At 38.6% G+C, this 27,043-nt stretch overlaps 1 protein-coding gene across 9 annotated transcripts in view; it reads left to right on the top strand.

Moving 5' to 3' along the window:
* PTPRM (protein tyrosine phosphatase receptor type M) overlaps positions 1 to 27,043 on the top strand; it is a 463,558-nt gene that overhangs the window by 366,458 nt on the left and 70,057 nt on the right. For 4 of the 9 annotated variants that reach the window (XM_084510806.1, XM_084510812.1, XM_084510810.1 and 1 more), the window contains 3 exons: positions 264 to 338; positions 564 to 590; positions 5,556 to 5,743. In XM_084510806.1, the coding sequence (XP_084366932.1) occupies positions 264 to 338; positions 564 to 590; positions 5,556 to 5,743 (290 nt within the window). Of the gene's footprint in view, positions 1 to 263; positions 339 to 563; positions 591 to 4,785; positions 4,798 to 5,555; positions 5,744 to 27,043 lie in introns of all 9 variants that reach the window. The other 5 variants (XM_084510807.1, XM_084510809.1, XM_084510813.1 and 2 more) reach the window with 3 other exon arrangements.

Raw genomic sequence — 27,043 nt, 5'->3', positions numbered from 1 at the left:
GTCTAATCTTGTGATTCGAGAAGTGTATTTGTCATCCCTGATCAAAATGCTTTATCTGACAACATATCTTTTTAGGGAATTGATCAAATTCAATGAGCCATTTTATTCACTAGACATACCTGCTTTTCCCTAGGTCCTGATTCCAGTGCAACAAACATAACAGTATAGACCCTAAACCAAGTCGATCACACATGCCGTGTCACTCAGCTTAAATAGCCACATATCACTTTGCTGTCTCTAACTCGCTCTGTTTCTTTTTTCAGCTGTATCTTCACCATCTTCATTTACAATGAAAACTAACACATTGAGCACAACGGTGCCTAACTCTTATTACCCAGGTAACCAATTTTTTTTCTTGGTTTCAACTCTATGGAGACTTTTTCATAACAAAAGCATATGTAATTACGTTATTATACTCCTTTCCATGGAAATTTAATAAATATTACATGTAACCAGTTGCTTACAGTAGCTTTCTAAAAGAAAACTCAGGAACATTTATCAATCATTTACTGTTCTCTCTCTTTTTACCTTTTCTGCATTGACCTGCTTATGATGTATGACAGATCCATTTGTGCCAACTGCAATTTTAGGTGAGAACATTTCCCTTTATCAAAGTTTATTGCTGAAGTAATTTAGAAAGTCACAGTTCTCGGGATACAGACAATAGTACTCAAAAAGCTGTAGTTTTATGCTCAAGGGAGGGATGGTAGGCTTGTCTACACTGAGAGTACTAAAGACGGTTATCAGGCTTGATTTCTACTGTCATAGTGCAAGTCAGAGGAGAAAAAAGAGAAATAATTTTAACAAGTGGATTTGCGAGGAAATGTTTATGCATGTATTTGGAGTGACACAAAAGAATTTGATTATCGCAGCAATTGAAATACTTTCCCTCTTTTTTTTTCCATTTTTTTTCTCAGAACTGAAGATGTAACTTCTTAAAAATAACATTTTGTTTCATAATTAGACTATTCATGATATAGAAAATGAGACAAAATACAGTTTTGGCCATCCTACCAGCTATCATTTCTTCTCACAATGCCACAGTTTGTGACATGATTGTCAAAGAGAAGTTTCAGAGGAGAAATGGTATTTTGAACAGCAAAATGATAGCATGACACTTACAGTAACGCAGTTTATTATGTATTAGGTGTCACAGGAATGAAATGAAATAGTAGAACTATAGGTTAAAAACATACACTTAAAGTATACAGCATTTCCACTGGGAATTTAGAAAAACCTGGTGTTGCCCAATATCAGAAAGAAAGGGGTTGCTGCATAGTAATAAAACTGTAAACATGAAGCACTATTGCATTTTCAGTGCTTAAGTAATCAACTTGTATTTATTTACGCTTCCCATACTAACTTTAAACAGATTAGCGAGATATTTTAAAGTAATAAAGCAAAATACAACGATGTGTTGTAGCAAGAATTCAAACTCCAGCGTTAAACCTCTCTATTTACTCTGTTTAATATGATAGATGTTTTTACAACAAGTATTTTTCCCTCTTCTCTTCCTTCAAATTACTGAAAAATATAAAACTAATAACTAACTCTAAACTAATTCTTTTCTTTAAACCACAATTAAAACAGGCTTAAGTAAAAGTAGAGTGAAGCATATAAGAGGTAGAAGTTTAGGAAGATGATTTTTGAAAACTTGTTATTGTAAAAGAAGATTTAGCAAAGTGCATTTCAGTGTTTTAACTTTGAGAAGGAACCTGTGCATTTTTATACATTATGTAAATCTGGGAGAAGGTAATGGTAGTGACTGTAACAATGTAATAATCTGCATGCAAATGAAATTTGCAGTGCCTTTTAACTGCCTGAGATGTTAGATATTTTTGTGTGCTTTAGCATTCATTCAACGCTTCATCCAGTAGATGTTCTGACCTTGTGGGTGGGCAGGGGAAAAAGTACTATTATCAGGAGAAAAACTTTGAGATTTCTTATCTGGATTATTACATTTTTCTCTGATAGGTTTTTTTTTTGTTTGTTTTGGTTTTTTGGTTTGGTTTGGTTTTGGTTTTCAATTCTTTGCCCTGTAGTAATTATAGTAAAAATATTTGTTAGCTTTTTTTTCACAAGAAATAATCTCTAAGCGAGCAGTTCAGATAGCAGACACACACTGAAAAAATGCTTATATATGTTTTTACATATACTAAATTTGTAAAATCTTGATTTAGCTTGATATATATTTTATGGTCTAATACAGAAGCCTGCACTCAGAAAACCTTCCAGTTACTTCATTGTAGAAAATTAATATTTTTGTTACCTTACATGTTAAAAGCTTAGTACCCTTTTATGAGTGATGTCCTACTCAGGCAGGGTTTATCACCCCAAAGGTGTTTATAACTGCATTGGGATACTGTTTTATCTCAGGTAAATCAAATTAGGTATTGTTGAGTCAGTTGAGGAATATGGCTATTAACAAAAGTGCTCAGTTTCTACTGTAGTTAATACCTGCTCTTGCTGGTTTTTTAGGCTGCAGGGTCAAGCATGTGGTTAGAATTAAATAAACCTTTCAATGTGACCTCCTTGGAAGGGTACAGGTCTGGTGAATGGCTGAATTCAGTTTTCAAAGATAGAAACTGCTAGAAAGTCCACAACACACTTACCATTTCCAAGTTTCTGTATAGCAAGATCTTTGGACTATTCGTGCATATTATAAACTTCACCAATTAAAAAAAAATTAAAAATATATATTAATAATTAATGGTAAACTCTTTAACTGGTGCAGAGTGCAACAATCTTACTTCTCAGTTTCAGATATGAGGAAAATTTCATATGCTTGAGGAAAAACTTTCATGCTTTTACTAATAACCTAAGTGAAAGATTGAGAGCTCAAAAAAAGCATTACATAACAACCATTAAATTTATAGTTGGTGTAGGTCATAAGCATAGGTCATGTTTGTCAAGTACCAGTCATATGTATTTCTAAAAATGGAGAAATAAGAGTGGCATCTCAGAGAACAGGGCTGAGTTTGCCTTCAATGCCCTAAGTTCATACAATTGATAAAAATATATAAGTTGTTTTGAAAGTCGTATAAGTGTTGTACAACTGTATGGGAATCAGTAAGTAGAAAGTAGAAGAACTGCAATTGTAGGAGTATTTAAGATGGAGACTCTTCCCATTCCATACGAGCACTGCATCTGGAAGAGCTCACCATTTGAAAAAGAGTGGAAATGCTGAAAAGCTGATGCTACAGTGCTCAAAAGCAATCCAAAAAAACTATGGATTCAAAATGTACCATAAAAAAAAAAAAAAAAAGAAAAGGCATAAAAGCACTCAAAACAACTTAAAAGATCACTCCCAAAGAAAATAAATAGAATTAATGCAGCTATAAGAGATAAAGAAATGGAGAGAGGAACATAAACAAAACTAAACAAAGGAGCTCATGGGAAAGAAATTTGTAAGGATTAAACTGCTGCTTTCATAGGACAAGACCAGGCTGTCTGGTAATTTTGTGTTCATCATAGTTACTAACAGTTTGTGTTAGAGCTTCTCTAGTTTGGGAGGAAAAAAAAAAAAAAAAAGAAAAAAAGAAAAGTAAAAAGGCAAACTAACTTTCTAACCTGCTTCTAAAATAGAAATAAGCCACTCAAAAATCATGATCAGCTTATCAACTTTCTACACTCTTTTTGTCTTTTGTGTCTTAGCCACCTTGTAGTTTTCAGGTGCCATTTCAACAGCAACATACTGTACCTACACTTGTATACCACGTTCCATGCCATGCATCCCAAGGTGCTTTGCAGTACGATTTTATCACACATTAGACAAAAGTTGTCAAATTTTATGACTAAATGATGAATCTGTTTTCCTCCGGATTGAATCAGGTTAGCAAACAAGCAGGAAAAGTAGTGAAATATGCATACTCATGCCCATAAATTGTTCTCTATTATTTTTGGTTTAGATTTAAATGCACAGTTCACACTGACTGCATGCTTACTGAGGACCAGATTTCATACATCTTGGTATCAGTATCAATTGACAGACCCTGAAATCATTCTTGAAATACGAGCTTTGTGGCGTTAACATCTATTTTCAGTTCAGTTGTATAGCTAAAACCAGAATCTCACCTTGAATGAGATGTGGTAGTATTTTTGTTATGCATAAGAGAATCTGGGATCTTTTCATACAGAAAATCTGAGGAACTTTCTGTTATAATTTATTTAACTTACAAATGTGAACATATTTTTCGTGCTTCCTTCTCATATGTTATTTTTTACTTTTTTTTTTTTTAATAAATATATTCTTTTTGTAAACCCCTTGTTACAGTTAGAATGCTACCATTGAGGAGTAGTTCGGCAAAGTCAAAGCACTACATTTACAATTTCAGTTAAAAATTAAAAACTCTTTGAGATATGCAAAACTATTATTTGGGTAAAAAGAAAAAGTATTTTTGATGATAATTTGACCTCAGAATTTGGGTTGTTTTTTTTCTCTTGTCAAGTCTGAACTAATCTTAAGAACTCCATCTAAATAGGAAGAAATTGATACTGCTTCCTTAGGTAGAGTGCACTTTCACATCTGTCCATTTATTGCTAAATATAAGTTTTGATCTCAGTTACATCTGTTTGAATTGACTCATGGTAAGATACCTTGGTATCAGTACTGTTGATTTATACAGTGAAACGGAGATCAAAATCTGATTCATTTAGGAAATCACACTGTAAAGACTAAATTACAAACATAAAATTACCTGTAATTATTAATGTAGTACTGTTGCTTATGCCCTGTTTCCTTTTTCTCCTCCTCTTTTTTTCTCCTGATATGTATCTTCTTAAAAGTGCCAATCAATGGTAAGTTGCCCACTTGCCCCACGGAAGAGATGTGGAGGGTTGGGAGAGTACGTGTCTCATAAAAATTTTAACCAACCCACTGGGTTCTCTTGTTTGTTGGCCTGCATGTCAGTTGGCATATAACATCTCATGCCTAATGTGATGGCTCATGTTATACCGTGGTCCTAAAGCATGTTCAACAGCCAGTCAAGACATTTTCCCTGATACGATGATCCTTTGCATTTGTCCTCTTGTAGTTTGTCTCCAAATGTTGTATCAGATCTACATTTCCATTGCAGTCCTAGCTTGATGAAACCATAAGCCATTTTGTGCATCTTTTTATTTTGCTCACTCCAAACATTTGCTCTAAATTTGCAGTGTAAAATATTGCAGTTAACTAATCTAAGACTACAAGTCCTCTTCTGTTATGTAGGACTTGTTGAAGTTTCAGAGTGAAACTTCTACGCAGCTTAGAACCAAATGCCTAATCTAAAACTCATTTATGATCAGCTAGCATTATTTAAAGCAATATTATAGTTCGGACTGCTCTGCAATGCTTCCATTGTAGAACCATGGAATTTGCCTCATTCCAATCAGTCTTGCAATTTCCCTGTGTAAACTGCTCCATGGATTTACTGTTCTTCTGGCATTTAGCCTTCACAGACAGAAGCAATGTTGATGGTGTCAGATTTCTGCCATTCCTCTAGAAATCTGTGTAATTTGTATTTTTGTTAATAAGTGAAAATGAGCCAGTACATTATGAGATACTCTTTTCCTAGATGAAACCCATACGATGGTCAGTGACACAAGCAGCCTGGTTCAGTCCCATACGTACAAGAAGCGAGATCCTGTGGATGTTCCCTACCAGACCGGACAGCTTCATCCAGCCATCCGTGTAGCTGACTTGCTACAGCACATCACCCAAATGAAGTGTGCAGAAGGCTATGGATTTAAAGAGGAGTATGAAGTAAGTGTCAGGTCTAATGATCTGATTATTATGTCTTCTGCACTGTCGGCTTTATCTGTCTGGTACCTGTACCACTGAACAGGTGAGAAATAATTACTCAACCCAGAACAGGAGAACAGGAGAAATAATTACTCAATCCAGTAAGCCAGCTGCTGTGAGAGGGAAGATATTGAATGGAAAGAACCACGTCTAGAGTGAGCAACGTTTCTGATAGAAACAAGGCAGGGTGATGAGTGAGAAGTAAAACCTTTCTTGGAAATCTCTGCCTAATTCTAATTGCCTAAAGGTGTATATTGAAAAAGCAGGCCTACTAGTTTTCTCCTGGAACTTGCCATACGTTTTCTTCTGCTACTGTCTAATCAGAGTTGCTCTGTGATAGTTCAGATATCAAGTTTCACAAGCAGTATTTCTCACAGTATGTAAGAATGTACATGATATAATGTACATGATGTACACGATGAATGGTATTCATCATGATAAGGAAGTACACAAATATTCAGAGAATATTCACAGGTGCTATAATGTGTATTCTGTGCTTCTGTGCTGCCTGAACCTTTTTTCTCACTGTCTGGAGAGCCAAACAGTGAGATCTGGTTCTCCACATCTCTTTTTCTATTTTTTTTGTTTGTTTTGTTTTGTGTTTTTTTTTTTTTCTTTTGTTTTGCTTTGTTGATTCAGCTCCTGTTTCTTCATTTCATGCTACAGAATCTGTTCCTCCCTGTTACTATGTATGTTTTAAATGTCATGACCACTATATCCTGGCAAAGACTGCAGGAATACAACATCATTGCATTGCAGATCCAGTCTTACTTGTGAGATGAGTCAGTTTGTATAGGAAAAAGGCAAAACACAAGCAGACCTTGCTGTAATGCCCAAAATTTTTGGTAATATACCTGCCTTCAAAAGTTTAGTTATGTTGAAGAGTTTCAAGAGCATACCACTCCTCATCCAAATCACATTTCTGATTGGGTAGATAATGACAGGACAAGGGGGAATGGTCTTAAAGAGAACAGATTTAGATTAGGCATTACGAAGAAATTCTTCACTCAGAGGCTGGCAAGGCACTGGCACAGGTTGCCCAGAGAAGCTGTGCATGCCCCATCCCTGGAGGTGTTCAAGGCCGGGTTGGATGGGGCCTTGGCCTGCCTGATCTAGTGGGTGGCATCCCTGCCCATGGCAGGGTGTTAGAACTAGGTGATCTTTAAGGTTCTTTCCAACCCAAGCCATTCTGTGATTCTGTGATCTCAGCCTGGGTTCCTTGTGTAGTGTGAGTGTGGTTTTGAGACCCTTTGAAATCTGACAGGTCTGTTATTTTAATTGCTAGGGCATAAAAATGAATGTAATTTGTCCACTCTTCTCTGTATTTTAGCTCAGAGCTTAAGGAAGTTATTCATATAAATGGTTCCCATATGCACAAATAGGATATAATGGTTATAACGAGTAGAGTTTCCCCCAAGATTAGAGTTCAGTAGATTTGAACCCAAAAAACAAGTAACATAAAAATATTATTTCACAGAGGAAAAATACATAAGATTGATCCACAGGGTTGGACTACATATCATGAAAATTGTCATAGGAGTGTGTGAGAATTTGTGAAATAATTTTTGATTGCTCAGGTACGAAGTTGCAATGCATAACAACTTAGAGAGTCTGATCTGTAGGCATATTTGAAGCTGTCACCTCAAAACAATCTGATAACTTTTAATAGTTTATATGGACTGTGATCCAAAATGATACCACCAGTCTGGAAAATGATTATAATTGTTCCCTGTGCTGTCGTTCAGGAAATGAATAGTGACCACCAGCAGCCCACCCCACTGTTCCCAGGGGCAGGTTACACCTGACAGAGGCTGCATCTATCTCTATGTAGTAGTGTCCATTTGTCTATAGAGAGACCTGTCCAAACTGCACTGCATCTCCAACCCACTACCCAGTCCTAAATTTTCTTTCCTTGGAAACGAGGATGTGAGAAATCAGAGGAACAGGTGTAAATGGCTCTTGCTGTGATGTGACTATGGCATAGCCAGCAAGAAGCAGAGTGATACAGATGCGATTTTAACTCTGTCTTCTCAAAGGAGAAGCCAGGAAAAAAGATGCCTTCTCATTCTTTCATCTGATAGAAAGAGAAGGGAGGAGGACAACCAGCAGAAGTCATTTAAATTACTTTCACCCTGCAAGCAACGTTTCCTCTTTTGGGCAGGCACAGATATGCACTGCCCTAGAGACTCAAGATACCATGCTGAAGTTTTGAAGGCAGGAGCTCATGTATTCACTTCATGAGTCCTTCAAGATGAAGTCATTATTAATACATTGCTGAGTTTTTACAAGCATGCCTATTGCTTCCTCTTTGCAAGAAATGTTTTTTGGGGGGAGTTTGTTGTGCTTTTTCATGGCAACTTCATGTTATAAAAACTGCTTAAATATGTAATCGTTTAAATTGATGTTTATATAGTATTATACTTTCTAAGCCCATGCTTCAGGCCCTTTCCAAAGTCACTTATGACAATTTTTTTTCCTCTCAAATGTAGAAAACAATTAATTCCCAGAAGGAGCTAATCACTTGTCAACTTTCATTTGTGCTGCTGACTTAAACAAGTTTGTTCCTTTGAGTTTTTTATGACACTGTTATTTAAAAATGATAGAATTGAAAACTCTTGTATTTGGAAGAGATTTGCTCATCAGCCAAAGCCTTTTATATCAGCATTAAGCCTAGAGGAAAGCTACAATTAATTTCTTTAAAAAAGAAGAGTGTAAAATGGAATTTATAATGCAACCAATGACATGGCTTTTTAAACGAGTGGATCAAATGATGCTGCAGAGAAACAGTTTCCAGGAAAATCACTTAATTTTGAGCTTATCAAGCTGAGGAATGGCATCCCATTACAGACAGTAGGTATAGTCATGACTAATGACAGTAGCTTCAATACATTAGGGTGCAGTGTGTTAGTAAAGGAAGGGGGTCTTAAAATATTGTAGCTGCATTTGAAAAAGTCCACTTTGTATAGGGAAATCATTTATAATCAATGTGAACCGTAACAAGCTGTATATTTGAGGTTTTTCTCTGCTGCACTACTGCAGTACTGCTTTTTTTTCTCCATATGCAGTAGAAAACTGCCCAGTATGTTCTTGCACTGCTACATTTGAGAATCTCTGTTTTTGCTGCTGTCAGACTGATACTGTCCTCCTTACAAGGTTGAACTAGTCAACAGAAGGACTTTTTCCATATAAATTATCAGAAGGATAACTGTCCAGGTGAAAAGGAAGGAACAGTTTGGCAGGGGATTTGTTTTGAATGAAGTCTCATAGATGATTTTTGCTCTAACAAGACGGCAGGATTATATGGTCTCAGCAGGGAAAGGGTTTGAATCGGGAGAAATTCACACAGGATTCACTCTGAAAATAAATCTGTTGAACTGATCAGAAAGTGAAGTAGCACACTACCCACTAGCAGCACTTCAGAGGAGTGAAAGGATACGGTGAACTCAGTGTCATGCATAGTTATAAGTGCTTTAAAATAAAACTTCATAATTAGGACCACGGTTCACAATAATTAGGGCAACAGTTCACCATCTAAGCACATCTATGTAGTTTTAAGTCCTGTTAGCTTCATACGTGAGTTTTCAGAGTAACATAACAGACACAAAGGAAAAGGGTTGGAAATTCATCTTTAGGCATTGGCAGGCTGGTACTTAATCAGTCGCTGCTCGACTCTGCACTATGATTGCCCACTTGAGATGCAGAGTGCCCTCAGGTCCCAGTGTACAGAGAGGCTCGAGAGAACACAGCGCTTGGCAGAACGATGCCCTTTTGTTCTCCTTCTGGAAGGAGCTGAGACACTTTGGCTCTCAGCAGTGAAGAGGTTGTGCCTGAATATTAGCAGGGAAGCATCCCACAGCCCAGTCCTGCTCCTGCTGTGGCATTGTGGAGATTCCTGTTCCCTAGAGCAGGATCAGGCCCCGAACCTTGGCCGCAGTGGTGCAGCTTTGGATTTTGTGTCCAGCTGTTTCTGTAGAGCAAGAGCAAATACAGGCATGTCCTCACCAGCACACCGCTAACAAGTACACCACCCATTTTCCCATGTGTTTCTCAGGTGTGGAAGTAGCATGAACACTTTTCTGTCAGCTGTGGACTCAAATGCAGGCCTTCATTTATGGCCTGGTGGAGTGTGAATGATTGAAGGGGATTGCACAGAAATCCTTAAACTCTGGGAAATTTCCACACAGCTAGTCTACAGTAGATCTTTAAAATCCTTTCTATCCCCTGCCAGACCCTTTAGAAAGGAAAGGTTTTGGCTTAGCTCCAGAAGTGTTAGATTGACAGAGTATCGTTGTCCTGATTTCAACGCCTCCCCCCACTAATTGTGCATTATTTTAACTGCTCCCTACTTCTAGAGCATGAAGGCTTTTACTCATCATGGAGAAGACACTTTCCTTATCTCCTTTCTTCATTACAGAAACAAAACAAATAGGAAAGGAGGATGAAAGTGGTCTCTACAGTTGATTGCTTTTTCTTCTTCACACCTGCCGCCTTTTTAGACTTTGTATTTTCACAGGGCTTTATACTGTATCCTTTCAGAAAGATAGCTATCTGTCAGAAGGCCTTAAACACATTGCTGCAAGAAGTGAATTCAACTCCTTCCTAAGCACTTGGAGTAGGCTACTGGAGACCAGAAGGGCTTAGCACACGGCTAGGGTAGAAATAGAGACATTCATCAAACCTATTGTTTTAAATAAGATTTATTTTAAAACCTATTTCTGGATCTTTCAATCAGCAAAAAAATATTGTGCCTATTCAGTGTAAATTGGTTCTTTGCCAAATTAAGCTCTGTTGACATAAGACAGTCTCAAATCGATTTCGGAGTGTCCACACAAGAGCCTGGACTGGTTTAGCTGAATTGATTTAAAAACACACCTTTAATTAAACCAGTGCAACTTTGTGTAGATAAAGCCTCGCAAAATCAATTCCACATTATGTTCCATGACAGGGACTTCTGAGCTCCCATTACTTCAAAAACAGAGGTTCCTTTGAAAAGCCAGGATTTGCAAAGGGTATCCTTCTCAGATCAGCCTTGCTTACTGTCACTAACAGCAGTGTGTCGATAACAGAGTTTAAAGAAGGCTCCTTCGTGTAGCTTTAACCTTAAAGCCTTTCCCCCCACTGTCTCTGCTCCTTCCTTCTCTTCCCTTCCTGTTGCACATCTTCTTTCTCAAAGTTTTGTGGCAGTTCAGCTGTTTCAGTCAAGAAACAATTTGATACTGGTATCATTAAATGCATACTGTTCTGAATTTTGTGGCGTTATGTGCTGTCAAAATTCACTGTACAGATTGTGCCCCTTTTATGCTGCATGGTCTCCACTCCGAGGGGTTGCACCAATGTAACTGTATTAATCTCTAAATCACTGCAGTTAAACAGACGGATACCTATGTGGATACAGGCTCAGAGGGCCTATCAAGGTCAGGAACATGAAATATATAATCTAATATATGTTAAACAATTCATTTTCTTTTAGCGCTTCTTAACACCTATTATAGATGGGTAGCAGTATTTTAAAACAGGTTACCTGGTCATAGTCACTGTTCAGTTTTACCTTGGGGGATTGTGGTCAAAGGTGATCACAAAAAATGGATAATTGAAGAGGATTTGGAGGTGAGTTTTGAGAATAATGGATGATATGAAAGAAATCCTGTCTTCATAGCAACATATTCATTGAAATGGAACTTCAAAAGACGCACAGGTAGATGTGATGACTGTCAATAAAAGCAAAGAGTTTTTCACTCAGTGTGTTGCTGGTCAGTGAAATATCTGGAATAATAAGAAAACAGCCTTAAAAACAGGAAACAAAATAAGAAAGAAAAAAAAAAGCTCTCCAAAAACAGCATAAATATTGGTGTTTGGGAACAGAAAATATTTCAGGCAAGTTTTTCATGAAGGAAGGTTTCCCCATAGTTACCCACTTAAGATTTTGCTTTCTTTAGACAGACCACTGTTAGATAAATGTCTGACATAAGACAGAAACCTGATAGTTTCCTTTTTTTTTTTTTTTCCTGTCATTCAAATGCACAACAGACTTGAATACTGTCACTCCCACCCATTCTTCTGCAGCTTTTCTTTCTTTTTGGTTCCAGCTAAAAGACAAATGCCATGCCACATGGAACTTCCAAGTCCTTTGCTTCTGGGGCCCCGTTCTGAAATCTTGGGAATAGTAGGAGAAATTAGTGTTTTGCTGATGTTAGGTTGATATTGCTACTGAGAAAACCCAGTTGGTGCTGTTTGTTCCACGTGCGTTCATTGAGCCGGCATTCAGCCTGTTTCTCCTCCAACCTGTACATTTTTATCATGCCTTTTCCCTGATTTTATTTGATATTCTGCAACACCAGCTGAGGCAGTCAATACCAAAATCAGTGCAGGTTATTTTCTATCCTGCAAGACACAAAGTACAAAGAAAGCAAAAAGGCTCTGGAACATTGGGTGGGAATGGGGGCATTAGTACACAGTTGAAATACATGAAGGACATCATCTGTGTCCTTCAGAGCTGGGAGAAAGGTAACTGTTAGTTTCTCTTTCCTTTGTCTTTCTGTTTTTGTAATAATGAGAAAAGTCATCAGAAACTGGAAACCTAATAGAAATCAAAACATAAGTAAAATAGTGGGAATTTGTCCTGTGAAAATGGTGCGGAAAATTGTTGGAAATATTCATCTGTAGTGATAATTACTATTATTTTTTGTGAAGTCTCATCTGTTTAGATGGGGCTGAGAACAATCACCTGAACGCCCAGTGACATCTTTAATACCAGGAAGTTGCAGTGGTGTGATTATAGGCCACACAAGTATTCTCTCCCATGCACAATGAAGGATAACCACAGCTTATGGTGATACAAAGGTTTTTATGTGAGATGGGTATTCTCTTATCAAATGACTGTGTTCAGAACACCCTAGGTATTTCAGATTGTCACAGAATCTGCAGCAGCCTTCTATGAATCTCATGTAACTTGTTCCTGCATGAGTTCCAGACTCGTGGACCTTGGAAGCCTCAGCACTGGAGAGATCATACATAGGGATGTCAAATGCTATAGTAAAACCGAGAAGCCACCATGTCCTCAAACCATGTTTTGGTTTGGAAATACTAAGATACTTCAGATCAACACCCAACTGTTGAAATAAAGTCATCCCAAACCAGAAGCAACGTTTGCTAATAAATAATTTGCATAGTTAGTGACTCAGCTTCCCAGTGCATGCAATATTCCTTTAACTCATTAACAAAGGTCACAACAGTTCAGTTGTTGATCTGCAGGAATCAACTGATAACAATTTTAGCTGGATGGCAGCTGATAAGAGTTTGTTTCAGTTCAGAGGCACCTTCATTTTGCATAAATATGTCGGTTTCTAAGCCATTTTTATGTGATTTTTAATCTATCCTTAATAGCTGTGAATTTCTGCTTTTTAACAAATTTTGAATGTATGAAAAGTGCTCTCATAGTACTTAGTATCACTCACATGGCACTGCCTTCCTGTGCTGCAGTATGGCTCACTGCACAGTGATCAAGGTGTCCCAGGAGTTTCTAAATCTCGCTGTTCTCCCACTCTTCCTAAATGCCTTCTCCTCCAGTTTAAATAGATGTGCACGTATATGCAGAAGCAGCTTTCTGGTTTGTTTTTGTTTAAGCAGGCTTAATTAGAATTTATTCTTACCACAGATTATAGATTTAGGCAGGTCGTGGCTTCATTACAAAGGCTTTAGGGTTTTATCTGTTTGAATAATAAAATTGCGGAGGAGTATGTACTAGAATGCTTCCATATCCTTAGGATTACTTTCAGTGCGGTGTAGGCGGCTGTTTGCTCATGCTGTGACATGGCTGGTTTTTGGTACCAATTACTCTGTGAGTTACTTGGGTGTGGACCTCTGTTTTTCCTCTCCTTAGTAGCCCAAGCACTGAACTGTGTTATATGATCTCAGGCAGCCAAGCTGCCTAACAAGAGCAAGGATACCTAATTCATCCCAGTGTTTTAATCTGTGTGGTTCTACCAGAGTCTTGTACGTAACGTATAGTTTAGGATGTGTCCAAATGAAAGTTTAGTAGCTTTTAAGTGCATCTTTCATAATGATTGCACCCCTTTAGGCAATGACAGTTAAAACAAGGCACTAATAACTGAATGCAACTTGGTTTTATGTAGGAGCTCTGGCAGCTATTTTAATAGCAGTCTCTGCCCCTGCTGAGTCTGGTGGTCCTGGTGCATGCCATGGTAATCACATAATGAACAAATACAAACACTAGCAATAAAAAACAGGGTGTATCTGGTCAACGTCATGGTCGTGAAGATACCCTGGGACTCTCGTCCATGTTTGGGTGTTTAGCAAACTTTCATGTGTCAACATAAATGGCCTCAACATCAAAAAGTGATTCAAAGCATGATAAACACCTCTGATGCTATTCCTGATCCTTAATGGGTGAGTCTACTTAAGTATTTAAAATGCAACCATTTTAGCTGTTGCATGCAGTTTTGTGGATGTGCCTCTTGTCCTTCATTATCACATGGCAATAAACTTTAAATCTAATTTAGAAGGATTTTTCAGTTGTTGTTTGCTTTTTAGTAGTTTTTCCCCATCTTCAGTCCAGTTGCCACAGCAGTCTTTCAAAACTTACTTTACTTCTGCACCCCTTTTTCCTGACCTTTGACTCCCTCATTAGGATCCTATATTCTCTGCAGGCATTGCAAGATCTTGCTCAATTTCTTCTGGCAAGATTTGTAGGCATGTGTAGTGCCAAATTGGAGCAATAAAAGAAATAGCTTCCAAGTTTTGCTGACTGTTGTCAACTTGGCAGCAAGCAGAACTTTTGAAATCCAGTATCCACATCTGATAACTCCAAGTAATTAACACAGGGGTTATGCTTTTTTTTTTAATGGAAAGAATCAACATTTTCCGTTGTGCTGCTTCCTCGTGTGTTTTGGATGTATGCAGATGCATATGTTTATTCTTCTAATAACCCCAGCGCTTGCACATCACTCCACTAATTTAGCATGTAAAATCTGTCACATCGTTATTCTCCAGCCTGCCTCATCTTCTTCCCCTTTGGCAGCCACAGATTGAGAAACTGTCCAGCTGTACTAAGCAGACTTCTCAGAATATATTTTGCTTTGGTTGTCTGTTAGGCAAGTCATTTTTACTGCATGATCTTGATACTATGCTTTTGCTAGTATCAAATCTATGCTGTGTACCTTTTCAAATTAGGGTTTAGTTTCAGATTTAGCCAATCTATGCACCATTATGGATTATTGAACACCATGGTAGGAAACTAAATGAGGGCATTGAACTTAATTTCACTCACAAGATGAGATTCCAGAGGGAAATCTGAAAGAGCAGCTGTAACACTCACAGCTCTAAGGTGATAGGTTAAACTTTCTAAATGCTTGTGACAAGTAGGATTCGAAGGAAATAAAAGTTTTTGAAACTGTGCTGCATATTTGCACCAGACTGACTTATTAATTATTCAGATAAGACATTGAATATTTGATCAGAATCTGTAATCCCTTCCTCGGTTAACATATTATTTACTATTGAAAACTGCTGATGTACCATACTTTTCCCATTGCACCTGCAAAAATGAATTGGTCCAATTTATGTGCACAGAATAATATATTGTGCTTTAATGTTCCAGATATTATTCATTATTTTCTACTCATAGAAGCCTCCTTACCTCCTTCATATTTTATTAGTGCCCTTTAAAAAGACATAAAAAATGAGTCATGTAGTTATTCCATTTTAAATTATGCAAATGATGTTAAATGCAATTATAATCTATTCTTTATTAATTATAAATACACCCTATGTGTTTTCTGTGTCTTGTATTTATTCGCTACAAATAATTACGCATTTTAGTCCATTGCTGGTTTCATGACCAGATCATTAGTATTGGCTGTTTGTAGTGAGAGGAACACTTTTCAAATCAAGTTAGCATAATTTAGCTATTAGGAGTTTTAATTTAGCATCAGTTTATCCACAACATACCTAAAATATGCATAATTTTCTATAAGGCATTTGTTTTAAGTAAGTTGAAATAGCCATTATGAATTTTTCAAGAATTGAAAAATGGTATTCTTCTGTAGCCTCTGGCTTGGTGCATCTTTTAAAGAAGTTTACTAGCTAGAACACAAGACTTTTCCTTATACTTTTCCTGTAGTGCTTTAGTAATTGTCCTGTTAATGGAACAGGTGATTCTGCATTTCTCAGCAGGAATGATTTCTTTGTTACAACATACTTGATGGGCCCAGAAAACTGTAGGATTCATTAAGTGCACTGAAATTGTGGCAGGCCATACATAGGTGGGCATGGCACGGTGGGTTGGCAAGCCTCCTTTTTTCTCTCTGTTTTCTTGCCATCACCTCTGTCCAGCTCCCACATGTCTCCTGAGATAAAGATGAAGAAGGCAACTGTGGAACAAAACTGGCTCCTGGGCCAAAACTAGTGGGGATACCAGAGCGTCTGTGGAAATAAAGCAGCTCAGGAGGTGGGCAGAAGAAAAAGCAGGCTGGCTTTGGGGACTTGCTTAATGCTGTCAGTGAGAGAACTCAGTATTTCTGAAATGATACGGTGGCAGCATCAACCATGGAGAATTGTCGGAGTTAGTGGGTTTGCAGCTTCATTCAGGACTGATGAAAATTCCTAATATTGACACTTCTTCACAAGACAGAAGCAGCAGGTTTAGGCTTAGAGCGTGATTTGCAGTCCAAGGCAAGGGAGTACCTTAAGCATGTTCAGTTAGTTTCAAACAGATACAAAGGACTGTTTAAAAGTTGCTTTTATTTTATTTATTTATTTATTTATTATTTCCTTATATTTTACCGTTCACTTAAATGTAAGCAACGCCAGGGGTGTCTTTTGTTTCCACAGGCATTGGGCACAGAATCACTTGGACATGTTCTTGCAATAGTGACAAAGCTTGAATATCTGTCTACCAAGACAGTGCAGTTTCTTCCCCTTAAGATCTTAAAAAGATCCACAATTGTCAGTGCTGTGCTTTGGTCTACGGAAAAAATAAACAGCATGTGTTTATGTAGGGTTACAATGCATCTGCCAGCTGAGCTCAGTTGTTGCCCATCTAGCTTCCTAGTGCTTGCCTGTGCAATAATAACTGCTCTTCTGTAACAGAAAAGAAGGACTTTTATTTATGAGGGTGATATCTGAGTCTCCACAAGACAGGCAATCTCCACTCCCAAAAGGAGACCACGTGCCAAAGGGAGGCAAAGGAGCAAGGACCTTTCTTGATGCACAGGGTGGGACTGTTCAGAGGCAGGCACAGCCGTGGATGTCTTTGCTAACAGAGGTAGCCTGCAATGAAAGGGTTATAGAATGTCCTCTTTTTAGTGAAATTATAGATTTTTTGTCTTTACCTTAGCCAAACACAAACACAAAGTTTCCTATCTGAATGCCTCCTAGCGCTTGCTCTGGGCTGGTAGAAGCTCAGTGGAGTGCTGGCTCCTGGAATAAGCATAAAGTTTAAGCTTGTGATTAGTCTGGGTGACAGCAACAGGAATATTTTGCCTTTGATGCTTAAATACCTGGCTGTTATCACAGAGCTTAGAGTTTTGACATGACTAAAACTATGACTATATTACCATTCTGATTGTTTACGGTAAATAGCTACACATGAGCGATCTTTGTGGTTTTGCTTACCAAGAATGGTGACGAAGCAACAAAATTCTGGTATAGCATAACAAATGTTGAAAAGGTAAGGTCAGATCCTACATCTTCTAATCATGAAAGAATATTAAAAGCAGCCATCTCCAATCCTTTATGAATAATTAGGAAAGAAACAAGGCAATATAAATGGATGGGGAAGAGCTTGTAGCACAAGGCTCTTTTTAGATCTGTAAGTCCTTCCAAGATCCTCTGAGTCTAGGCAAAGCTGTCGAGTTGAGACGTATGCTTTGTAATCTTGAGAAAGACTGCACACAACTGTTAACTCAGCCTATTGTGGACTTCCAAGTGCTGTCTGCCATTTTTCATTGCTAGAAGGGTTTGGTGTGGTGTTTGCATGAAAAGTATTTCAGCACATTGTCCCCTGCATTAGGCTATGATATCAGCTGAGCTTTCATTCACGTAGCCTTGGTTTTTATCTGTGCCTCTTTCTGTTTGTCATTGGTGTCTCTGGTCAATTTGGACAAAGGACTGGAGTAAAACTAAGTATTTCTGATTTGTAGTTTTTCTCATTCACCCCCCATTCATACTTCAACTTTTATGCTCCATGTAGCACCGCCAGTAAGCAGCTTCCGTACGGTTGGCATAATAAACCAGGTAAGGAGTCTGCGAGTAAGGAAATCCTCAAAGTGGCACAGAGCCACTTTATCAGCTCCAATACCAAGTATCTACCTTGTTTCCAGGATAGTGAAATATCACTCATTCCTGGCTGCTCTAATACCCCCTCGGGATATTCTGAGCTGTGCCAGAGATCAGTGTTACTTCTGCAATGCCAACAACTATTATTCATTATTTCTTATAATACATGAAATCAGGAGCACCCAACAAAGCTATTAAGCAGCAGGTTTGGAGTGAACAAAAGGAAATATTTTTCACACAGCACATAATTACATCGTGGAGCTCATTGCCTCAAGATGCTGTGAAGCCAGAATTATAAATGGGTTCAAAAATGGGCTAGACAAATTCATTATTAAACACAATGGCTGTGTGCAGTCTCTGGCTGAGGAAGAGATTGCTCAGGAAAGCCATTGATTGCTAGAAGCTAAGAGGGTATGGTGGAGAAAGACTGACTCTCTATTTGCTCTATTCTTCATACTTTTTTGTAAACATCTGCTACTATTCACAGAAAAAATAATTGCGTGTCTGGACCTCTGGTTTGACCTAGTATGGCTGTTAACACACATAAAGGAGAAGACATACACATAGAAGAATGCTTCTGTATAAACAAAGCAAACAATATGTTGTGAAATGGTTATTTATTTATTTTTTAACATACTGGTAGTCAATTTCATATCCCTAACATCACTGTAATTTATAAAGAACATAACAACTTCTCTAAGTTACCTTGCAACCCCTTGTGTTTTTTAGTCCTTCACTTCAGCAGCTGTTCTGACCCACTGTCTTGCTAGTGGGCTGTGAAATGCAGGATGATGATGCTGTTAAGGAAAAGAGGGGGGAAAAGAAATTCAACTGTAAAATCATTTTTATTTAAAATGCATGTAATTGCTATGCTAAAACCTAATCCTTGAGCCTTTATTCTGAGGAGTGCCTTATTTCACAAAGAACTTTGTTTACATTAATTAGGCCCTTTCAAGAAAGTGGCGTGACTTACAGTGCACAGAGGTTGGGGAATTAAACTCCTAGTCTAGGCAATAAACCACTTGTTGCCTTTTGGAGAACAAATGGGGGACACTTGCATGATTTTTGAAATTTAACAGATTGAGCTTCCAAACCACACAAAAGCAGTTGCTTTCATTTTGCACTGGGACAAACATTTCAAATTCAAGCAAGTTTGGTATCTTGCTGCTTTCCTAGTCGTTTCATACACATTTCAGTTTTACCTCTGAGTTTTTCATTGTCTCTTCTTTTACAACATCACCAGCTTGAATTTTACGTTTTGATGGTTACATTGTGAATCAAGTCTATAGAACCGACAGTAGGTAGAACATACAAAAAGGTTTGAATCAAGGAAAAGTCATATAAATTGCTCATGCTTTTTATATGTTTAATTGTAGATCTTGTTAAAGATTGACATATTTTCCCCCTATTTGTCAGTTCTTTGCACAGCATTGGTGTTTATTTTGCTGATATTTACTACGCACATGTATCTCTGCCACACAAAGAAAGCTAAGAAAGGCCAAGTTACCTGCAGCATTTAGGGCTGCTATAAAGTTTAACTGTTTTGTGGATTGCTTTGTGTTTTCTGTAACTGGGGCTATTTATTTGGAATTTTGGAGACTTTTTTCAAAACTGTCATTCTGCCATAAATCAGTCTTTTATGTTGCTGAGGTAGAAGGACAGCCTGGTTGAGGAGAAAATGCTTTTCCTCTTCATATACCTAGGAGAATGTTTTCGTTTAGCTCAACCATGCGGGACTGCCTTAAATATCTTAAAAGGGATCTGGTTGTATCGTGATGAAATAGCTGTGTTCCAGGGGGCAAGAAGTGACTGAAACAACTAAACTTCTGTCCAGCTGCACACAGACACTTGTGCTTGCTCAATATTTACCCTCATTCCCCAGAAGTGCTTCCTCCAATACTAGGAACTTTCCCCACAGACAAGACTTTACCTTCCACAACATCCCCTCCTATTTGTGGGGACTCCACCCGCTCACCTGCTGACTGCCATAAGAGGGTAAGGTGAGCACATTTGTTGTCCCATAGCTACTGCAGGAATATTTGAAAGTGCTGAGACAGTAACAGTGATCATTACACAATTACGAAGTATGCCACAATTTTTGTTTCTCCCCACTTGGTCCAGCCTAGCCCTATCCTGCTTCTCTCACCCATGCTCTGCCATTTCCACCTCTTTCTCCTGAGCACAGTGGGCAGGACAGCATGGGGGGGACCTCCTCCCTAGCACTGGGAAAAGTGAGGAAGAAGAAGACAAATTTTACCAGGGCAGGAAATTCTGCATGTCTGGGATTGAGGGAGAATAAGGGCATCTGTTGATGCGTCCTATTTTCCCAGTTTTGCAGAATAGCAAGTCCCAGAGTCCCTGGAAGCCTGACTGACTAATCTGGAAGTTTAACAGTAACATGATTTTTTATGGTGTCACAAAAGATTTGAGTGGTGCTGCCCACATGACTGCTTTAGAGTGGGGGAGCCATGTGTTGGAGTCCTCAAGGCAAGTAGTGCAAGTACTTAAAAATAAGCAAAAAATGTTGCTTTCCTCTGTTATTTCCTTAGAAAAAAGGTGTGGTGGTGGGGAAATACTATAAAAAAGTATCGTTTTCAATGCCACTAATAGAACTGTATCTTGAAAAGCTGGAAATGCATGTGCATAAATCACAGAATCACAGAATTTCTAGGTTGGAAGAGACCTCAAGATCATCGAGTCCAACCTCTGACCTAACACTAACAGTCCCCACTAAACCATATCCCTAAGCTCTACATCTAAATGTCTTTTAAAGACTTCCAGGGATGGTGACTCCACCACTTCCCTGGGCAGCCCGTTCCAACGCCTCACAACCCTTTCGGTAAAGAAGTTCTTCCTAACATCCAACCTAAACCTCCCCTGGTGCAACTTAAGCCCATTCCCCCTCGTCCTGTCACCAGGCCCATGGGAGAACAGACCAACCCCCACCTTGCTACAGCCTCCTTTAAGGTACCTGTAGAGAGCGATAAGGTCACCCCTGAGCCTCCTTTTCTCCAGGCTGAACAAGCCCAGCTCCCTCAGCCGCTCCTCGTAGGACTTGTTCTCCAGATGAAGTACTCAGTTTGGTCCTACATAAACCATACAGTTCATCCCATGCATGCAAAAATTTAGGTATCTTCTAAAGGAAAACAGGAAAGTCACCTCACTTTGTGTCAAAGCTCATTTCATTTGGTGTCAGATCAAGTACTGCTATTTTAAGTAAAAGAGCAAGTTCAGATATCAGCTATCATGATTACGATAAAGTTACTAGGAATGATAATTTCCATGCCCAATATGAAAAAGGCAAATCATGTTTATTCTGGGTGTTGTCTCACATATGCTTTTAAACATATCCTTATGGAACCAAGCCTCTGGTTACAGGGGTTGACTTGAGGCTAGGTAGGGAGCCAGAATGTGACACAGAACCACCGCGCTGACAGATTTGCACTAAATCCAGGCAGCTTGCAGTTACTGAAACGTTTCCCCTGGAACCTTAAATGTTGTTAGCAGTAGGATAATGTAAGTGTGGCAGAAAAACAGTTTTGGGTTCACTGAGCCTGAATCAGTTTTCATGTTTTTAATATCTTACTAGCTTTTGCTATCTTCACTATTTTTACCATCGTGGTGTCCCAGGAGCCTATTTTGTTTTCAAAGACAAATCCTTTATTGTAACTTATGGTAGGTAATTCTAGGACATTTCTAGGTATGATGCAATTTAGGCTGAAACCTAATTTTGAAGAAGACCTTGTCCATTGTCCAGCAAATCGTTAGTATTGGGAAGGTGTCCTAATCACCAAGCTGTCAGGTAAAATTGTACTATCACAAACTGTGTTCAAATGACTTTCATAACCAGCATTAAAAAAATTGAGAAATGCAGTTCCAGAAGTGTCAATTTCAGAGAGTCCTCAGAAGCAACAGATGCTCCTTTACTTCCTAAAGTTTGATTCTGCTGGCCCTAACAAGGATTTTTTTTCAAGACACGTCATAAAATCATAGAATGGTTGAAGTGGGAAGGGACCTCTGGAGGTCATCTGTTTCAACACCCCTCCTCAAGCAGGGTCACCCAGAGCAGGTTGCCCACAGCCTGTGAAAGTGGCTTTTGAAGTTCTCCAAGGACAGAGACTTCACAGCCTCATTGGGCAGCCTGTGCCAATGCTCGGTCACCCACACAGCACAGAAGTGCTTCCTTATTGTCTTCCTCCTGTGCTCCAGTTTGTGCCCACTAGGCATCACTGAAAAGAGTATGGCCCCATCCTTTTGCACCCTTCCACCAGGTATTTATATACAACAAGGTCCTCCCCAAGCCTTCTCTTCTCCAGGCGGAACAGTCCCAGCTCTCTCAGCCTTTCCTCATAGGGGAGGTGCTCCAGGCCCTTCATCATCTTAATGGTCCTTTGCTGGATTCTGTACAGAGTGTCCACATCTCTTTTGTACTGGGCAGCCCAGAACTGGACCCAGCACCCCAGATGTGGTCTCACCAGTGATGAGTAGAGAGGACTCTACTCATCCTGCTGGCGGTGCTTTGCCTAATGGATGCCATTAGCCTTCTTTGTGGCAAGGGCACATTGCTGGATCATGTTTAGTTTGGTGTCTGTCAGGTCTTCTTCTGGCAGCCTGCTTACCAGCTGAGCGGCCCCAGCGTGTCCTGCTGCATGGGACTGTTCCTCCCCAGGTGCAGAACCTTGCACTTCCCTTTGCTGAACTTCATGAAGTTCTTTCCAGCCCATTTCTCCAGCCTGTCCAGGTCCCTCTGGATGGCAGCACCTATCAGTTTTGTGCCATCTGCAAACTTGCTGAGAGTGCTGTCTGCCCGATCATCCACATCATTAATGAAGATGCTGAACAGGTGTGGACCCAATATTAAACTACCCTAGCACTCCAGCTGTACACTCCCTAGTATAAGACCTCGTTCGTGCTCCAGCTGGCAAGTCTAGTCCCTCCTGAGCTGAAGTCTCTGAATCTCACAGCAGTAAGTCCTGCCCTGTTGTCTAAGTGTTTAAATTGTTGGGGCTTCCACCAAGGGTCAGGACTAGAAAGCTTAAGTTCCAAATCACTCTTGTCAATCTAGTTCAATCCTGGTAGTTTTCTCTGGTTCTCCTAGCAGAATTTGGCTTATGGAGTCTAACAATACTTTTATTAATAAGAAATCTGGATAAATATGGACTTTATTGGACAACTAGTAATTGGCTTAATGAGAGACAGATGCGTGGAATCTTTGTATTGTCTTATAAGGGAAATATTTATATAGAGACTCAAATTTTAAAAAGTTGGGTTTTATGGAGGGATGCAGAGAATAAAGGCATCTGCTGCTATTCAACAGAGTTTTTATAATGTTGGCTTGCCTCAATTAATCTAGCTTGAGCGCAGTATTCTAATGAAAGAAAATGTAGAATAAAAATGTAGAACTGCAATGTATATAAATCTTGAAATGTCCACGAAGAGCTGATAAATTGCTGTATTTTGCTCAGTTTATGCAAAAGAGAAAATGAAGAAGCAGATTGCAAGAAACAAAATTATACATCAAGCCATTAAGCCTCAATCTTCATTACTGAAGAATTGTTTTGATATTCAGCAAGATCAGGGATTGAACAAAAGACTAGGTGACATGTTTGCAAGGGTCCTGCACATCAGGAAGAATTACACATAATAATGCCATAGATGTGATCTAAGTTCAGAACTATGGTTATTCCTTTTCTGTTCTTAGAGCTGTGAATGTAAACAGTATCTTGCACTATTTTTCTCTGTGACTAACCCTTCATTTGTTTGTTGAGTTTCTTTCTGGTTTTCGCAATCCATCTGCATTATTGCATGGACTTCATAGCTTTTCAGTTTGCTTCCTTACTCTGTAAACAACTCACCTTTTTGTCTTTGCTGTATTATGCTTTTGGAAAAAAAAAAAAAAAAAGGCACTTTTTCACTTTTTTTTCATAGAATCACAGAATATCCCAACCTGCAAGGGACCCACAAGGATCATTGAGTCCAACTCCTGGCTTTTATATGTTTTCAGTGAATACTATATTTGGTTTGTTATTTTTCTAAAACTGTGCTGTTACTTGCACATAGAAAGTGTGAAACACTACGAGAGTACAGATATACATCCTTGTTGCACATCCGTCCTGTAAGTAACTAATGACACTCAAGTTGCCATCCCCTGCATTATTGTTGGCTATTGATCTTTTTCTGTTAGTGCAATACACTGGCAGAGGATATTGAAAGATTGTATGCTGTGTGAGTGATACAGAAGAAGAAGGAAGAAGAGAAATTTGCTCTGGGACTTACAGAGATCTCCATTGTATTGCACATGGTCAATACATGTTTGGAAGACTTCTAAAAACTCCTTAAAAATTTCTTTCTCAGGCATCAGGAATATACTTGCTGATTCCATGGAAATTTAGGTGACTGTCAGTAAGCTTCTGTGGATGTGTGCCATGGTGAAACTAGTTTGTGTATCGCATGTTTTTACTGATCTGGTGGCAAACTACTGGCACGGTGTATGTGATGTTAGATTAATGATGTAGAAGTGGTCCTCAAGTGGCAGTCTTTAGGAACAACCCCTTTTCCCCTCCTTCATTGTTAAGCCTGAGAACTTCCACTTCCCTTTATCCATTAGCTGAGTCTGGGTCATTTCAGTAGCCTGCGATCCTATGTATTAGATACTTGAATGAACTGTCTGTTTTCTAAGCATGGTTGATAAATTGTTTCAGGGATACATCTCTTGGAATTAGAGATGTGCTGTATATACATTTCAGATATCAAAATAGGAAATTTGAGTTTGGCAAGCTGCTGCTACTCATTAGTGCATCTAACCAGGCACTCTTCCTTCTAACAAGTAGTCTTGGGGCTGTATTGAAATGCTGCTGTCTGTCAGCATGCAGTAAGCATGCTAAAAATGATTAGGTTAACAACTGACAGCAACACATGTCGTCATTGTCAATCCCATTACTACCGTGACTATTATTATGCTGTTTATATGCTTTTAAATACTCTGCATTGTACTTGCAGTATAGTTCCTCAGTGCAGCGTGAAATTTTCTAGGACCACCAGCATTTTTTTTTTTCAAAGTTTTTCCCCCCTCACTCCTTTCCAGTAAGTATGGAGCTGTGCAAATGGAAGATGACTGGCAGGAAGCAGTCACACAGCGGCAACCTGTGGAGGGATGTTTGGGAAAAAAAGAAGCATAGCTTTAAAGCCAGAGCCAGGAATTCCAACTAGTGAAGGAACGGGAGCTCCCACCACTGTGGAAACCCTCAGTGGCTCTGCTGTGATCGATCTATTGCTGCACTCCCCTGAGCAGAACAGCATAGCAAGCAATAGGCACAGGGGCTGGATGCCAGCCAGGCAAAGTGGGAAATAGACACAGAAAATCTTCTTCTTTAGAACAAGGAAAATGATGGATTAAAAGTCGAACTTAGAGGAAGGAAAAAGTATCTTTGTATTCGCTAGCAAAGACTGTGTTTGCAAACAAGCAAAGCAGACACCAAGGCACCAAAGTTTCCTGTGAAGATCAAAAAATGTAATGAACCAGCACAATGGAGTGCTATCATTTTTTCGAAAGGGCAATGCAAGTAGACCCTTATTATCTATTTTAGCCTAGCCTAGTAGTCTTATTTCCCTTGAAAAGTGTTATCTTATCCACTGGGAAAAACAAAAGTTTGTGTTCCATCTGTGCATACCAGTGTACTTGGACTTTTATCTTGTAGCTTATGAGGATATAACGGTTGCCCCTTAGCAGAATTAAACATTATTATGTGAGCTTTGTTTCTTTCTTATCTTTTGTCCAAACTATATGAACTGGAGTGGCCTAGATACACTCATGAAAACCCTCGAGGCTCACTTAGTGAGCAGACTCTGAGGGGTGCTTTATCACGTCTGAAAGGTTAGATCAACTGTGTGTACATTACAGCTTGGCTAAAGATAGGAGGGGGTTTGTTCACTTTTCAAATTCAACATTGATTTGCTTTTGTTTCCTTGCCCCACATGCTGCTTTTTGTTACATTAGGGAATATTATTCCATTCAAGGCCTTTCCAAATTGTGTAGTTCTAAATCAGAAACAGCGTGTCTATACAGAGGATTTTTAAATGTTGCCAGGTTTTCTTTGCTTGGGTCAGTTGATAATTTAAAGAGTCAGGCATTTCTTGTGAATTCTGAGCTTGGCTCAGACTGCCTCAATTATAGTGATTTATTCAGATAAAAACAGGAAAAAAATACTACTGGTTTTGTTATGAATGTGTCATAAGTCACCTTTCTTATCACTGTTATGTGTCCACCAGTTCAATGTCAACCACCTTTTATTAGAAATAATCTTCAACAAGTGGATGACAGAAGTACACAGGTATTAAATAAATAGTATCTACTCTGATAATACAGTTACTCAAAGAGTAGTCTCCTGGCTTATAGTGTTGATCAAGTCCTTTTGCCATAAAAAGTATTTCCCCATAATCCAGCAACAGCTCCTTAGAATCCTTAAGCTTTATTTTATTCATTACATAGAATATGTAGGCAATGAGTAGAGTAAGTCTTATTAATCACTACCTAAAACATGAGTGAACACAAAGGTATGATTACTACAGAAAGCTTACTACTGCAACTAAATGCATTTGTTTAATGACTAAAAATATTTTCACTTCTTTTCCTCTTCTTCCTCTTCCCACTTCCCTTCTTTTTATCTTCATCCTTTTCTTTCTCTTTATACTTTTCTTTTTCTTTTTTTCCTTTTTCTTCTTTTTCTTATTCCTCTTCTTTTTCCTTTTCCTCTTCTTTTTCTTATTATGTTTTAAACCAATTGCAAACTCTTACTATAGGAAGGAAAAAAAGCAGTAGTTCATGCCTACTGTTTTCATTACACATTGTATCTTTATATTCTGCTTTAATAACATTTCATTAGCTCTTTGAAACTGTTCCCTGGGGCAATCTTTTATTATTTGAAAAGTAAATCAAACATCACAATGATAATTTTTAGGAGGAAAATG

Source organism: Aythya ferina (genome assembly GCF_964211825.1).
Source record: "Aythya ferina genome assembly, chromosome: 2".
Classification (NCBI taxonomy): Eukaryota; Metazoa; Chordata; class Aves; order Anseriformes; family Anatidae; genus Aythya; species Aythya ferina.
The sequence above is the reverse complement of the archived record's forward strand: the minus strand, read 5'-3'. Positions and strand labels throughout refer to the sequence as shown.